This window comes from Scomber japonicus, chromosome 3 (genome assembly GCF_027409825.1).
Source record: "Scomber japonicus isolate fScoJap1 chromosome 3, fScoJap1.pri, whole genome shotgun sequence".
NCBI lineage: Eukaryota > Metazoa > Chordata > Actinopteri > Scombriformes > Scombridae > Scomber > Scomber japonicus.
The window spans coordinates 13322925-13339150 of NC_070580.1; the positions used below are offsets into that span (position 1 = coordinate 13322925).

The following is a 16226-nucleotide window of genomic DNA, read 5'->3' on the forward strand; positions in this document are numbered from 1 at the left end:
CTGACCTGAATTTCATATCCTTGTTTTTTGTTTCCTTGTTTTCATTTTTCATTTTTTTGGTGTGTGTAAAAAGACAGTCATGTATTATTGACCGCTTTAGAGTAAAGAAGTTGTCTGGCAATGGTAGCAGTGGTGACAAAGCAGTAATTGAGCTTTGTGTGCCATGTGACATTTACTTTTAAAACAAAGATTAATGCAGGACAGAAATGCTAAGAAACAAACAAAAGTCAAACCAGATTTCTTTTAATACATTCATACAAAATGCGCACGCTTGCTGAAATGAATGCTGCCCTTTAGTCACATGCAAATTTTGCCATTCGTTATAATAATACGAGGGAAGCAACACACACACACACAGGGTCAAAAGAGCCAAAAGCAAAAAAACATTCAGTCCAAGATACAGCCTTTCAGTCTTGTCATAAAGCGAGACCCTCTCAGACAGGAATAGCCTTAGAGGTTGGTCTTGCCCAGATGCTGAGTGAGAACTGCTATAAATAGGTAAAGCTGTTATGATGAAACTAAAAGGCGCAAACAAGATCCACTGAGGTCAACATGAAGGCCACATGTCAAAGCACACAGTTGCCATGCAACTCCGCAGTAGGTGAGAAAACACTAAAACAAACTGACAAATTGGCACATTGCACCATTAGTGGAAGTTGCTTGATCTATAAATCATACAGATGCAATATTTATCCATTGCAAATTCAAAAGCAATCAGAATCCATATCAACTCATTTAAAAAATGTAATCACAGGAACCACAGGAAGTTAAAACTATACATAACTAAATGTAATCATATGGATCTTTTTATTCATTTTGATGATAGATTTAAAAGGATTCAGAATCCTATTTTGTCAAATAGTTTAAGTAAAATATGAGCTTATTGGCTTCACTGCATGACAAGAAAACACACCAATTTCACAACAAAAATAAACAAATAAAACATGATATAATGGTATAATTTTTAGATTTGTAACCCAAGTATAGCTGTACAATGTTACCAAAAATATTCGTTCTGAATTTACTTTGTGAGATGTCACTCAAAGAAATATGCTTGCTGCCTTTCCTGGAGTTTGATGAGAAGATCAATATCAGTTTCGTCTCAAGATAACAAGAGACATGACTTAGCTGGTGTACTTTGATCTACAACTATGGAGGAGATGTTTTTCAGATATTGTGCAGCAATGGAACATTTAAAAAAATATATTACAGTTAAAGATGTTATAGAAGATAAACTTCTGAGGCATTTGTAGTACACTCAGTCCAAAAAGGGTTAACTCACCACTTATATTAAATAATAAACAACAATAAGAAATGTGTAGCATAAAAACAAATCACATACAAAATGGTTGCAGATAACATATGGCACATAGAGACATCACTGCAGTTACAAAATATTCACATCAACAAAGCACAATATGACAAAATACACTGTACAATTTAATTTGATAATTAAATGCTGCTAAATTAACGGAATTTATGGACTTCCATGTTACATTTTAAGCAGATTATAAAGAAACAAAACTTCAAACAAAAATCCTTCTAAAGAGAATCTCCTTATTTTGGATGTGTTCATTAGACATTATTAGTTATTTAGCTGCATTTGGAGTCAGCAAAGCACAATAAAAAATAGTTGTGAGACCCTTCGAATACACTACAGCCTGAGAAAGTTGTTACCTGAGGGAGAGCATAAAATATTTAGTGCCCGATAAAATCCATCTTCTTCTAGGCTAAGAGTAGTTACATGACACTGTGTTTCACAAATGAGAGCACATGCAGTATGTAATGATTAAACTTCAAGCAGTCATCCTGATAAGTGAAGCATAAAACCTGAACTTCCTGAAAAGCAACTCGGAGCAAAGAAGAGGAGTCATCAGTGTCAAAGGAAAAGGAGGATAGCTCAGTTAAACAGAGAATTGATTGATATATACATATGGTATATAGAGAGGGTTTTATTAAGCCTATTGTCTGCCTTATGACATGATGACACCACTTCTGTCACCCATATTACAATCTGTTTGGATTAAATTCATCTTCAAAGTGTTCTGACACTTTTTATATGGACATTTTTATAAACATTTCATATATACTTTATAGCGATTATGCCTTATTCAATTCACAGTTTACCTATTCCCTTTTCATCAGAAAAATTCATACATGACTTGTTCAGCTTTCATACATGATATTAACATAGCTTTACATTAAAATCACAAAAGATGCAAAGAAAACACAGCACCAATTAGCTTAAATTAAATGAAAAATTAAGATGATGTATTTTTAAGACACAATTTCACATTTATGATGCAATGCAGTGTTAAATTTAAACCTGCTTTAAAAGTCTCCATATTTTGTTGCAAAAAAGCTCCGTAAAAAACAGCCTTTTCCCAGCCTCTTCTGTCAAGCATAAAAGCTAAATTTGTGAAGCTTGTCTCACAAGCAGATTTGGGCATCGGCTAACCTAGCCCGTTCAGCTTTACAATCCCTTTTTGTTACACCCAAACAAAGTAAGCAATTTCATCCAGGTCTACAGGATAGTCTGTGAGGTGCAGTGGCTCCTTGATATCAAATCTCTCTCCCTTGTAGCTTCTCCAACGGCCAGCTGGTAGGTAGATATCACGCTCTTGCTTTCCAGGCTCTAAAACGGGTGCTACCATGAGGTCATCCCCAATCAGAAACTGGGAGTCTATTTTATAGGCTGTCTCATCACCTGTGGCAATCCACCACAGAGGCCGTATGATTGGGTCCCCGGTGTCCAGCACCTCACCAGCCAGCTCCAGGACCCGTGGTGCCACAATGCTCTGATGGAGATCTGTGTATTTCCGTGCAATTTCAATCACCTCATTGTCATACTCCCATGGTGGAATAGAAAATTGCATAGAGGGCATGAAGGCTGACAGCTCCAGCCAGCGGATATAGAGTTCTCGATCAGGCAATGCATGATTTCCATCAGTGCGGTTCAGATAGGCATTCCCTCCGATCATGTCAGGTAGAATAAACTGATAGCCAAGAATGCTGATGGTGAGCACTGTGGGAATAAGAGATTTGAGCCCCAACTCATAGCCCCACACTGAGTCCCTGTCGATAGGTCTGAAGAAGCAAGATATGTTCTGAGACTGGTAGCCACTACGCAGCTCAGCTCTATCATTATAGGGAATGGCCATCTCAGTATAACGTCTTGTGAAAAAACTTGGGTCCCGAATGGGAGTTCTGGTACTGAATTTCCATGGTAAGTAGTTGGTCTCACCTGCATCAAATTTAAAAGATGACACTCCATACTTTGAGCGCAGGGAACGCAGCTGTGAGGAAAACCAATCACGAGCTTCTGGATTTGTGAAGTCCAAAATGCCACCAATACCATTCCACCAGCGCACCAAGGCCGGCAGCCGGCCTGTTGGCTCTCGGACAAACAGCCCCCTCTCTACACAGGTATGGAAGTTTTCAGAGTCATAGTTAACAAAAGGGTGAATCCAGAGTGACATAAGAAATCCATCTGATTTCAGCTTTTGGAACATAGCTGAGGCATTGGGGAACTTTGTTGTGTCGAACTCAAATTCCCCGTAGCGGCTGGAGTAGCGGTCATCTAATTCCAGGTGGCTGCAGTTAAAGTCATACTTGCGTATGTTGGCAGCATATGTCAAAAGTTTCTCTTGATCAATGTTAGTCTTATGCAATGCCCAAGTGGACCAAATAGGATGTTGAAACATGGCTTTGGCTGGCACTTTGTTTGGTTTGTTGAAGTATCTCCGGACCATGTACTTGTGTATGGATGTCACGTCCAAGCCCACACATACTCTGTAGCTAAGTTCAGCACATGGAGCCTCCCCTGGGTTTGGCTTGAAGGGACTGTCATTGTATCGTGCCTGGAAATACATAGTCTTCTCTGTGTTGTTCCAGCCCAGGTGGAAGGGCACAGAATTATTGATCTTGATGGCCGTAGCATTGGATGAAAGCCAATAACTCTCCAAAATTCCACCAAATTCATTGCGGTTTGAGTAAATATCACTTGTAACAAAAGGTTTGGGAGCCTGTTGGCCAGAGATGGAAATAGGCCAGTGCTGAATTGCTGACACTGCGCCACCATACCAGTGTGCGAACTTGTATGTCATGGCATGCTCAACAGGTATGTCAGGAACCAATTCCTCCCAACGCACACGGTAGCATTGTACTGTGTCTTTGGGTCGCACTGTCTCGATGAAGAAATTCAGTTTTCTGTCAGTGGTGCGTTCACAGCTCAGCATCTCCCCTTCTTTAGAGCAAGAATCCAAATCCAATGTCCCTGACCTGCCAAGTAACATAATTGCATTATCATACTATTGCTTCAACACACACCTCACATTTCTGTTTAAATTACTAAAATTAAATTAGATTTAAAGATATGTTTAAAATAAGTACTTGTGTTGAACATGAGTTGAATTTTTAAAACAAAAACCTTTTTTTATTGAACATTGGTTGCTGCTGGAATTTTTACATTCACATTTTACATTAACTGTATGACACACACACACACACACACACACACACATATATATATATATCAGGTCAGGTTGCAATGACCAGTAAGAAATACCAACCTGAAATCCATTCTGAAAACAATAGACCCTCCCTGGTTGCGGATAATGTAGCCATCTTTATTCAGATCCAGCAGCTGAGTCTTAAGCAGCTCAGCTTTGCGTAGAGAGGCTATGTAATAACACCATGCAGTCACTGCTGCAATCACCAGCACAAGGCCGATTACTCCAGCTCCGACTAAGGGTCGAGTGTCCTTGTTGTGTTTCTGCTTGGGGATAACATCTGTAATTGTGCCTCCCGCTCCTCCTGGTACAACTTGGTACATGACTTGTGCTGTTCACTGGGTAAACACTTCAGCTGATGTTCTGCAGAACATAAAAATGTTTTCCAGGGAATCTCTTTTGTTGCACTCCAGCCCCGTCGTTGTGTCTGTTTGCCTGCCTGTCATAAGAGAGAGATAACAGACTATTAAAATTCTCAGTCAAGCTCTTCAAACAATATTTTCTCTTCTGGTATTACAGTAAACTGATTTTAATCATAATGATTAATACAAGTTTCCTTGTTGCTGGAAACTTTGTACAGTAAACTTCCAGTTGTTGTTTGGCCTTAAACTCACTCAACTACCAGAGACATCCAAGCAAACAGCCCCGGCCAGATCTGCACACATTCAAGATGTCAATGTCTCACCATCAATTTTGTTTCCTTGTCAGTTCAAAGCCTCCATTACATTTCTAGAATTTTCTTACATGCTCCGCAATGCTGCACAAAGTGATTTCACAGCAGTTAGAGGTATTATGCTGTCAGGATGTAAACTTTAAAGATGTGTTTAAGACTTAACAAAACAAATCTACTGCCAATTACCCATAAGAGGATAAAGTGGACTTTCCCAGAAGTAATTCTAGTGTATGAGTTCAACTGAAAGAATACTCATTTGTATGTAAGGAAGTGGAGAAGCAGAAAAAGGGGATTTTGGCCTTAGAGTTTTGCCAATGTCGGAGGAGGAGGAGAAGCATACTAAACTTTGTGCTCTATTAAGCAAGACTAACTGAACCTGGAAGTAACCTGTATCATTCTAGCCAAAAACAACCCTGGCAACAAATCAAACACAAACAGAAAGACATGTGTCCATATCTGTTGCACGGGGATCTTACCATCCCTCTGAACAGGGGCACAGAAGAAACTTACTCTTACGGGTAATTAACTGGTTGATGTTTGTTATTTTGGCTTCAACTAATCAGAATAGATTAGATTTGAATGCACTGAAGACTGAAGGGAGTTCAGTCCTCTCCAGCTTCCCTCTTTGCTGACTGGCCCTAACTGCAATTGACCCTCATGGTCTGCCCTAGAAGCAGGGGTCGATAATAAAAAATGCTTGCTATTAATTAGCAATCTAATTGACTAATTCTGTTTTCAACCACCCTTGGTATAGATTTCCCACAACAACAGGAGTGATAACATAAGCCTGTCATTAATTAACAGAGAACTAACTGCTGGTTCCTTGGAGACTCCAACTGCCGGACTCAGGTGGAAAAATTGACCAGGAAAGTCTTAGATGTACTGTTTATCGGATCTATTCTGAATATTAGGTCATTTTTTCTTTTTTCTTATTGAAAAGTGCAAGCTATGAAAATCTATTGTATGTGTCATCACAATATAGAGCTACAATTAACTGATTATTTTAATTATCAATTTACTCAATGATTGTTTTCTTTATTAATTAATGATATTATACATTTTAATTTATGCTACAATTTTCTGGAGCCTTAAGTGAAAATTACTTGTCTTGTTCAACCAGCAGCCCAGAAATGTTAAATTTATTATCATGAAGGGCTCAGAAAACCAGCAAATATTCACATGGAACTGGAACAGAAGCTGGAGGCAAAATCTTTCTTATTTGAATTTCTGCATTAAAAATGATTGAATGATTATTAAACATGTTGCTGATTGTTTTTCAGATAATTCAGTTAAATTCCTGCACAATTCATTCTAGTGTTTTTTTTTTCTTCTTTTCTTTTCACAGTGGCATTTCAAAACAACAAAAAAGCTCTTACTCAACCATGTTTTGTCATTGAGAGTGTGAGAAAAGGGCATAACATTTTCAGACTAAGGCATTTCTTTGTTTACGATGCGATCAGAGGGGTTGAATATCTGCTATTTCAGCCGATTCACTATCTATTCTGACATAGTGAAAAATAAACACAGAAATGCTGATACAGTCATAACAGAAGTCTGGAAAAGGCCCACTCCTTCAAAAACCGTGTGTGTGTGCGTGCGCGCGTGCGTGCGTGCAAATGTGTGTAGCGCGTGGCAGCCTGCTGATAATGGCTAAATGTACAGACAGCACTACAGAGGCCAACAGTACCTCAGTATCAACAACAGTCACGATCTGTACATTTGGCGTGGCTATTTCATGGATAGATAATGTGTTAAGATGTGTTAAGTCACGATCTGTACATTTGGCGTGGCTATTTCATGGATAGATACTGTGTTATGATGTTTCACGTTTTTACTTTGTACTATATTTCGTTTATGACATACAGACGCACAATTAATAACCTACACTAAAACATATTTACAAGATAAGAACCGTGCAATAACTGTCTATAGTGTTTACAACTTTTAGGTTACACATATGGCCCGATGTATAGAAACGTCGATGTCGTGCGCCCTGGTGGGTGGTGCAAGAAAGTTAACGGAGCTGAAATAACAAGGAATCCGTGCGTAAAACCGCCTGTAATAATTGCTTATGCCTTTTCCCTTTTATTTTCAATTATTAATTTTTAAAAAAAAGTTTCTCCCTACCTCTCAGCAGATCCAGGCACAACTTGTTTGCCACAGTTTACAGAAAAAACTCTATGAAGGCATGTTGTTGCGTGTCCGCCTTGTCTACGCCCACCACAGCCTGGGAAATGTAGTCCAGTTGAAGTAGTGCTCTTTATTTTCTCATTTTGCACAGATTACAGTTTGATATAACACACCACACTGGTTGATTAACTTGACATAGCACACTGGTGGTATAGTGGGGGGGGGGGGGGGGGGGAGAGGAGGAATATGCCAAAAACTTTATTTTAATGGACTGAAAAAACAGAAAGAAATAGCAAAAGAATATAAGCTATATTTCTATGGGGACTCATATATGTAATAATATGATTATAATGACCTTTGTTTGCACTGGTGGTAAATTGTGTCTGCTATATAGTATCCTGAGAAAATACCTTTCACAATAACTACAATGAGTCTGTAATACCCCTGAGTAAAATTTCATTGTTTGCAATACTATTTCTGTTTAACTCTCCAAACATGTAATAAAGAATTCATATATCACATGTGGAAAATTACCCCCTCTAATAGCAGGATAAAAAATTTATGTCACAGACGGATACACATTTGGGCCAAAGTGCCTCATTTGATTTGATCACCACAAGCCCCTTAATGGAAGATATCTTGCTGCTGATTTAGTACTGAATTGTAAAAGTGTCCATGCTGTATGTAGGGAGATAATAGTGGCAAGAGTGGAGCCTACAGCTACATTATTCATTCATACACCTCGTCTCACTGGGTTAATTATTGGAGAATTAAACAACAGTGTGGTTAATGAGCCCTCATTTTGCTGGAGCCCCCTCAAGGACCTCTGCAGGTCCTCAGTCCCCACTTCAGAAGACATTGCTGTAATAGTCCTAACGAAGGCATTCAGACACAAACTCTGGGTGTATGATGTAGTGTCCAGCTTGGTAGGGCTTCACCACATGGAAACAGCTGTAGCAGCCGCTGTTGAGTAACCATAGGAGTAAAAGTGGTTATTACATATGGCACACAAAAACATATTTTCCTGTCATCCTTTTATGTGTTTTATGTGTGATTCATCAAGATATTATTTTTGTTATTAAAAGAAGTTCAATATGCACCTATAATCCAGGACAGTGTTAGAATGAGACATCCTGTACTGTGCTCTTGGAAGGTGGTGTTGAGATGCAAGAATGTTGCTGGTTTGGGGTCTTGCCCGAAGGTGAGGGCCTGCATATTGCCTGTCAAAAACATGTACAGTATATCATCACAATATGGGACTCATGGAATCACTCACTTCAGCATTTCTTTTATCTTTGTATTACCAGAGTAGCTTATAGTAGCTTTGTTTAAGTGATGAAATAAAGCTCAAAGGCCACAAGAAGAGGTCAGAGGCCAGTCTTTCACCTGTGCTGCTGTGCTGAAAGTGGATGGGCATTCCTCTGATAATCCATTCTAAACCAAATAAAAACAGTATGAGTATTTCTTTAGTTATCTTTGAGCCATTGATTGATCTAATCAATTGTCACCTTGGTGGATTCTTCCATGCTGCATAGAGCTGAGTGCCAGTGCCAGCAGGAGTCTCAGTGAGCTGTAGTGTGTGCAGTCCATCAGCAGAGGGCAGAACTTGTGCTGTGGATGTGTTGACAGGGGGCATGTGTTGTACTTTGGTTGTGTCCACAGTGTTCAGAGAGTTGTCAGTCCTAAGTGGATTATGGAATGACAATTGTTTGACAGGGGGGAAAAGAGGACGGCCAATGTCCATTGTTTGGGATGACCTGTAGGTGGGCTGAAGACTCCGGGGAAACAGAAAATCCTGGATAGTCAAATAAGATTAGCATAAGAAGAAATACAAGAGGAAGAAGTAGAAGATAAGAAGAAGAAGAAAGTGGGTATCACTGATTCAGTTAATCTGTGCACCTCACTATTAGCAAGACTGAACATTTATTTTTATTTGTACTGGGCACTTTGTGTTACATGACATACAATAGGGCATTTTTAATGTGTAGCTAATATTCTTATTTTATGACCTTTGTCCTCATTCAATACACCTCATACAAGATTAGTCCTCTTATTTCTCTGCCATTACAACTTTGCTATTACTGCATAGCAACAATGTAAAAAGCATTCAAAATGCCAACAAACTTCCTCCTAGAAGGCTTTTCTAATCTTTGTATTATTGCACACTAAATGATGCAGTATTGTTCAAACTGTAAATTGCTGTTTGACTGCTTTTTCAGGGTATCTCTGGTTTTCTCTGTTGTGCAGTCATTAGGGATTGTTTTTTTCTTTACAGTAGGGCGACGGTTCAGTATAACACTCTTGTCAGCTCTGTTTACTCCATGTCTGGATAAATAAATAGGCATGGAGGAAGTACTGAATAATAGATGGGATACAGCTTTCACCAAGCACAGGGAAATGTAAACAACCAGCTGCCAATTAGTGTAGGACACCTCAGATGGGCTAAATGAAAAGCAATAAAGAGAATGCCAATAATAAGTGACTCAAGTCTGACCTTAAATGCAGGGCCTGGAAATGTTAATTTTTGTTTGGTTGTTCAGTATTTGTTAAAATAAACAGATTGAAGGACAGCCATTATTCCATGATTTCTAGGCAAATTATTACTCAAGACATCTCAATCTGCATCTTTTTTTAGCCAGTTTGCAGCATAACAAATAAATAAATCATTACTCTGACCTTAAAATTCCTAAAGTTCACATGTGGTATAGCAGGCTTTGCATCTTACCGGTCGCGGCTGGGGGTTGTTCCTGCGGTGTGCAGACGTGGGTCGAAGTTGTGCCCGTTTTGCTCCACAAGGAGAGGTGAACTGCTCTTTGTACATAGTGATGTAAAGCTGGGGAGCCATCTTCGCTTCAAGTCTACTTATTTTCCAGTGCTTCTCTGCAGTCTGCCTGAAAGTCATGAGCATCCTTCTCCCCCCCTGTCACCTGGTGGCTCCTCCCCTCACTCATGTGTACCTGTAGTTCTTTTATTTTCTTTTTCTGCCAATTGTACCCAGTATGTATGGTTTGTTTTTTTTCTGTTCAGAATTGTCACTGTCTTGAGTATGTCACCAATTTGGCTGACATCATTTACTGTTTCTGTGTGTTTATGTGTCCTTTTATAATATTTTCTAAATTCATCAGTAGCTATAAATCCTGTTTAGATCTTTGTCAATGGTAAAATTCATGTTAAAAACTTTTTGTTTAACCTGAAGCTATTGTGGTCAATCTAGTATATTGGAAATAGAGACTGTTGAAGAGGATCCTTGCTGAACCAGAACAACTCTTTGTGCTACCTGAGCACTCAGCCACTAATCCCTCTAAACCCCCTGCAGAGACACACATACCTGGGGTCACTATCCATGACCTATTTCCCTCCCAGGGGCCTTCGCAAACTAGCCAGCACTGATATGAAACACTATGCTCAGCCCCCAGCTGTTTAGCCTCCTTGTAGTTAAAACAGACTCAGTCTTATCAGATCTGCAGAACTGCAACACACCGCCAGAAGGACGGGATTTCTCAGAATCTCCCACCACCATCCAGGGTCACCTCTATTCACTGTCAGCATGCCACACGAGCATCAATAATTTACCAAACGCTGTAGGGTGCCTTTGTGTCTCAACCGATCGCACTGAGTTATCTGTGACAGGAACTGGTTGTTCATCTCTCTGCGATGGCTGGGCCTTGTTTGACAGGCATGTTAAGCTCAGTCAAATCCATGTCAACAGATGCAGAGCAGAGGACAGGGGGAATCATAGTAATGATGTAGCAGGAACGTCCTTCACACAAATCAAATCCAAGCTTTGGTTCATGTTCAGTTCTTCACTATACTATGATGCGAGACACATCCCCAAACTCGTCCTTTATTTATTTTGTTTACATGTCTTCCAAACAACAAAGTCCAGTTGGTTTCAATATGACGTGATTTACAATACAGTGGATTTATGAATAATAAAAGGTACAAACATCTTTATAACAACATACATTTCAAAGCAAATACACTGTTCGTAAGTTGTGCATATGATCAGTCTTCTTCTTGCATTGCTTTCATGTGCTGCACAGCCAGTGAAGCAGAAGTCTAACATGTGCAAGGCAGACTTCAAAGGCTTTGTTATAGAATCAGTATTCAGAGTCTTATTTACTGGTGCTTGGATTTCACTGCTGCTTTCAGCTTTGTGTAGAGATAGCCAAAATTCTGTAACAGAGAACAGACAGAATCTTTAAGAAATCAATATATAAGAAATATATATATATATATACACACAAGAAAGCAATATATCAAGTGTTGTCTACCTCCTGTAATGCCTGGGCTTTGCTCAAGAATGACAACATACAAGGCAACATGCTATGCAAAGAAGTAATGCAACAACATAACACTAGATTAACAAACCTGGATTGCATAATAAACGATCCCCAAATACCCAGCAATGCAGCCACCCAGGAAAAGATCAAAAGCTGCAGGTTTGACTCTGAAAGAAAAAAGTGTAAATGTCCAAATGTGTTTTTGAAATTACCACACAAACAAAAGGGTGTATGAATACAGATATTTACCTGTACATCACTATTGGTTGGTTCATTTGATCGAAAAAGGTAATGTCAGGGTCCCTGTATCAAAAGTGTTAAATATAGTTAATCAATAGCAAAAACACAGGTGAGTGCTGGTAAAATAATCTATGTGTTTACTACTTCTACCATGAAATATTACCTCTTGTCCTGTTTGAAGTTGTGTCTGTGGACTTGCTGTAAGTAGCGCTTGAACTCGTGCTCGAGTGAATTGACGAGCAGGATGTGACCGGGCTCCTTATCCAGCAGCTGGGTGGCCCGAGGGATTGATGTCAGGAAAGCCATCAGACTGGACAAACGACTGTCGTGGAAGTCCTGTATCAAGGATGTGAATGTGAATTCACAGAAAGAAACACTTGGGAAACATGTGTAGCATCACATAATAATAGGTACTATCTAAGAATTTCCATATGAGTCTGATTCTAGTTCATCATAAACGATCAAAACTAGTATTCACATCACTATTATGATTACCAGTAAAAATTAATCTTTTAAAAACGTTGTCATTAAGTTGTAAATAAATCTCCAAGCAAATCAAATTGCCAAGACACAAACACTGTGTAATGCCCATAAACCAACACCAGAGGGCAGCACTGGCCTTTACCAACCAGCTAAATGTAACTGGGATCTTACCATTTGACCCCTGAAAACCTGAACATCTTTTGGTGAACCCTAGGAGAGGATAACACAGAGTAATCACACATTAACATGCTATAAAAGAAGAAGAACAACAACAAAATGGTAAAAACATAGTGTCTGTATTCAAGTATGTGTATTAAATATGCATGCACCTTGTCTGAGAGGTTGTACATATACCGTGCCAATGCTTCTGCTATGATGATGCCATTACGCTTTAGTTTCCTGAAGTCCACTTGCGATCTGTGAGGAGATATTCACATGAGAATAATCAGGAAACTAAGGCAACTCCTCAAATGATGTTTCTATATTCTCTCAGAGTAAACAAGGCCTTCAAATAGCTTAAATACCCACATGGTGTCTAGTACAGAGCCACGTAGCTCAGATTTAGGGTCTTCCACATGAGACAGAGTGAAGCCTGGGATCCTGCGCAGGCTGTAGCGCTCATGCTCCCAGGCTACTGTAGACTCCACAAGATTGATCTTCTTATGAACCAACCCAATCCTCACCCAGGGAAATCTGGAGGACACCACCTGGGTAAGATACCAAAAATGTCAGTGCGAAAGTCAATGCATGCCTAATAAAATATATCCATATTTTTCACCTATATGTGAAGTTGTTTACCTCCTCCAGCAGTTGAATAAAGGAGTGCATGGGAGTGTCAGGTTTAGGAGGGCGGGACACATGCATGTACAGCTCATCGGCATTAGCCAGTGTATCCAAACACAAAACAAATGCCACATTGTCATGGAGCAGGCTAGACTCTGGTTAGAAAAAGTTTGGACAAAATAAATCAAACGGGGCTGCTCATGTTCACTTAGGCCTATGTTAGTGCAGACTATTTTCGACAAGGCATAAGCCCCAAAACTCACCAGCATGGTCTAGATTTTCTTCAATCCATCTCTTTGTGCCCAGGAAGTTGTGTTTTCCTCCTCCAGTTAGGGAGAACATTAAATGATATCTAAAACACCAAAAGAAATATGAAAATCAATCAAACATTTTAATCAATAGTGGACATGCTACCTGCCAACAGGAGAGGACACATTTTTTATTGGATAATTACATGTTTAGATTAGTTTATTAAATCAGACTTTGATAGTGTGGAGCTCACTTGAGAACGCAAAACAGTTTGTTTCTAGAACAGTTTGGGGTGTTATGTTCTAAAAATAGAAATTTGCAAAGCATTACGTGGTTACTTTATTGTAATTAGTAAACACTTTAGGCAATATTGTCATTCATTGCATTCTTTGCTACTGCAGAATGTACTTGTAACTTACGGTGGCCTGGTGCTTGAGTTACTATAAAGCTTCTGGAAGAGACGTGCCAACTCTAGCAGGATGGTGACCCCACTGCCATTGGAGTCTGCTCCATAAGACAACCACTGTATTGCACATAAATACAAACACATACATTAATGAACATGAACATGAGGAGAGAGGAATGGAATTAAGAGGGTAGAGCTTGGGAAACTGTTCTACATACATCACGATTAAGTGGGTTTTTTTGTTTTTATCTGACTCACCGGTGCCAGCCCATAGGAGTCATAGTTGGCAGTAATGACGATAGTGGGCACATCCTCCCCTGCTCCGGGAAGCACTCCCTGGAATACACATAACAAGATAACAGGATAACAGGATAGTGCAGAATTGATGATTAAACCCCATGTCAAAATAATGTGGTTCGACTGAAATTTTGAGAATGTCATTGTAGGCTTTTTACTTCTCTCTACTGCATAAAAACGCTTGAGTTTTCACACTCACCTCCAGTGTGACTATAGCATTGTCCGTGATGGCCTTGATAGGGGCATTGTTGCTCACTAAGATCTGAAAGGCTGTAGCTGTGACCATACTTCGAAGAACTGCCAAAAACACATCATAAAAAGTTGAATAAAACACACAGGCTGCATTTTTTTTCTGTCTGCTTGTTTAATATTATCTCTTCCGCTGTTTTTACCCATTGTCAAGATTCGTTCCTAGATTTTTTTCGATAATCTTTTATCACATTTTTAATCAAATATACTTTCCTTACATATTCATATCCATCCTTTTTTATCTATTCTTTTTAATTTAACTATCGCTTTCATTCAAATAATCATGTCACCAGCTATGAATTGTCCATCCATCTACAGTAGCACACAGTACATCCACATATCCTCTTGTATTTCTCACCTCGGATAAATATTGAGGAGGTCCGGGTGGCTGCAGCCTGCTTGACCTCCTCATACATGCAGAGCAATTGTTCATCCTCAGGCACCACATACACAGGCATGAGGGTCTCCTTCAGCAAGGCCTCACTCTCACTCACCATGAAGGACTGGGAGAGAAAAGGGGATTGTTGAAACAACTAGGTGAAGAGATGCAATTGTCTAGATAAAAGTATTTTATATGGTACAAATCACTGAAGTAGAGCAGGAAGGATTTCTATGACTGTAATTCTGCAAGCTCTTAACTGATTCCCTGGAGCACTTACATAACATTATATGATAAGAGCCTGATAAAATATGCTGTAATTCATTTTTTTTGTTCCCTCATAGCTAGAGCACATAGAGCATGTTTTGGGATAAATCTGTTACCTGTACTTTATCATGGGGGACATTGGAGATATTTCTGGGCAGCAGGATCAGTATGGCAGCAGCATTTTGTCTCTGGGCCTCGAGATATTTTTCTGTTGTGAAGTCTGGCACCTTCATGATGACACAGCGACGTGTCAGCACCGGCTCATCTGCTGAGCGTGCCTCTGCCACCACAATGGCTCCACGGCAACCTTAACATCCAAAATCCAAAAATGACATGGGAAGAATGAGAAGGATTTGTAGTGAAAGCCTAAAGAGGTCACAAAAATGTAGAAACTTCACGTGGTGTCAATGTTCATTTAAGTGTGATATGTATTAATACAGAAAATCCAACCTTATTCAGTTTATGATTTAACTTAAATTGGTCAAAGTGACAGTACCCAAGATTTTTTGGTGTTTCTAAATGTATATATATGATATTTATGGGCAGTTTAGAAGGTAGAGCAGTCGTCCCCCAATCAGAAGATTGGTGGTTCGATTCCTGTCTCCTCCAGTCCACATGTCGATGTGTCCTTGAGTGAGACACTTAACCCAGCTCCCTATGGCTGAACTAATGTTATATGAATGTGTTGTTGACCCTGCCATCAGTGTATGAATGTGTGTGAATGTGACATGTAGTGTAAAAGTGCTTTGAGTGGTCAAAAGGTTAGAAAAGCGGAGTTTAGTTCAAATTGAGGGTGTAATTTTTTCAGAAATAGAATATGTCCAGCTGTACAACAGTACAGCTCATGGCAGAAATATATCTCTCAACTCACCATGCTTGTCTTGTGCCAGGTTGAACTGTTGCATCCTGTAGGCGGTGAACTCATAGGAGGATACAGCAGGAAGAGCGGAGCCATGAAGAGACTGGACAGAGAGCAGCAGCAACAGAACAGCAGAAAAGCTCAGGTCTCTCAGAAACATGATGTCACTTACGGCCCGAATTTCTTTATGTCAGTCTACGAAGGAAGGTTGATGTTAGAGGCTTCATAGTTCAGACAAGCTAGGTAGCATACATGTGGTAGAGCAGTTAAGACGACACCATGTTCACTCAAATGCTATATGTTAAAATAGTTTATATGTAATAGTCCCTCATTTTTGCATAATAATCCCTCATTTTTTTAGAGACCCTGGTACGGATATCCTTTTGGAAATAGAAACATTAGGATTTGGTGGATGAA

General features: G+C 39.5%; 2 protein-coding genes across 2 annotated transcripts; both read right to left on the reverse strand.

The window, feature by feature from the left end:
- Nucleotides 1–227: 227 nt before the first annotated feature.
- myorg (myogenesis regulating glycosidase (putative)) lies at nt 228–7393 on the reverse strand. The gene is made up of 3 exons (XM_053316496.1): nt 7312–7393; nt 4572–4950; nt 228–4281 (listed from the first exon to the last, which is right to left on the reverse strand). The coding sequence occupies exons 2-3, from the start codon at nt 4832–4834 to the stop codon at nt 2490–2492; spliced, it is 2055 nt and encodes a 684-aa protein (XP_053172471.1). The 5' UTR covers nt 4835–4950; nt 7312–7393; the 3' UTR covers nt 228–2489.
- Nucleotides 7394–11393: 4000 nt separating this feature from the next.
- On the reverse strand, nt 11394–15969 carry zgc:109965 (Nicalin-1-like). Its single transcript, XM_053316199.1, has 15 exons — nt 15822–15969; nt 15067–15257; nt 14663–14807; nt 14255–14352; nt 14017–14094; nt 13772–13875; nt 13367–13455; nt 13119–13258; nt 12849–13027; nt 12650–12737; nt 12492–12530; nt 12001–12173; nt 11847–11900; nt 11686–11764; nt 11394–11490 (listed from the first exon to the last, which is right to left on the reverse strand). Exons 1-15 carry the CDS (start codon nt 15967–15969, stop codon nt 11434–11436), a joined length of 1662 nt encoding a protein of 553 aa, XP_053172174.1. The 3' UTR covers nt 11394–11433.
- Between the last annotated feature and the right edge of the window lie 257 nt (nt 15970–16226).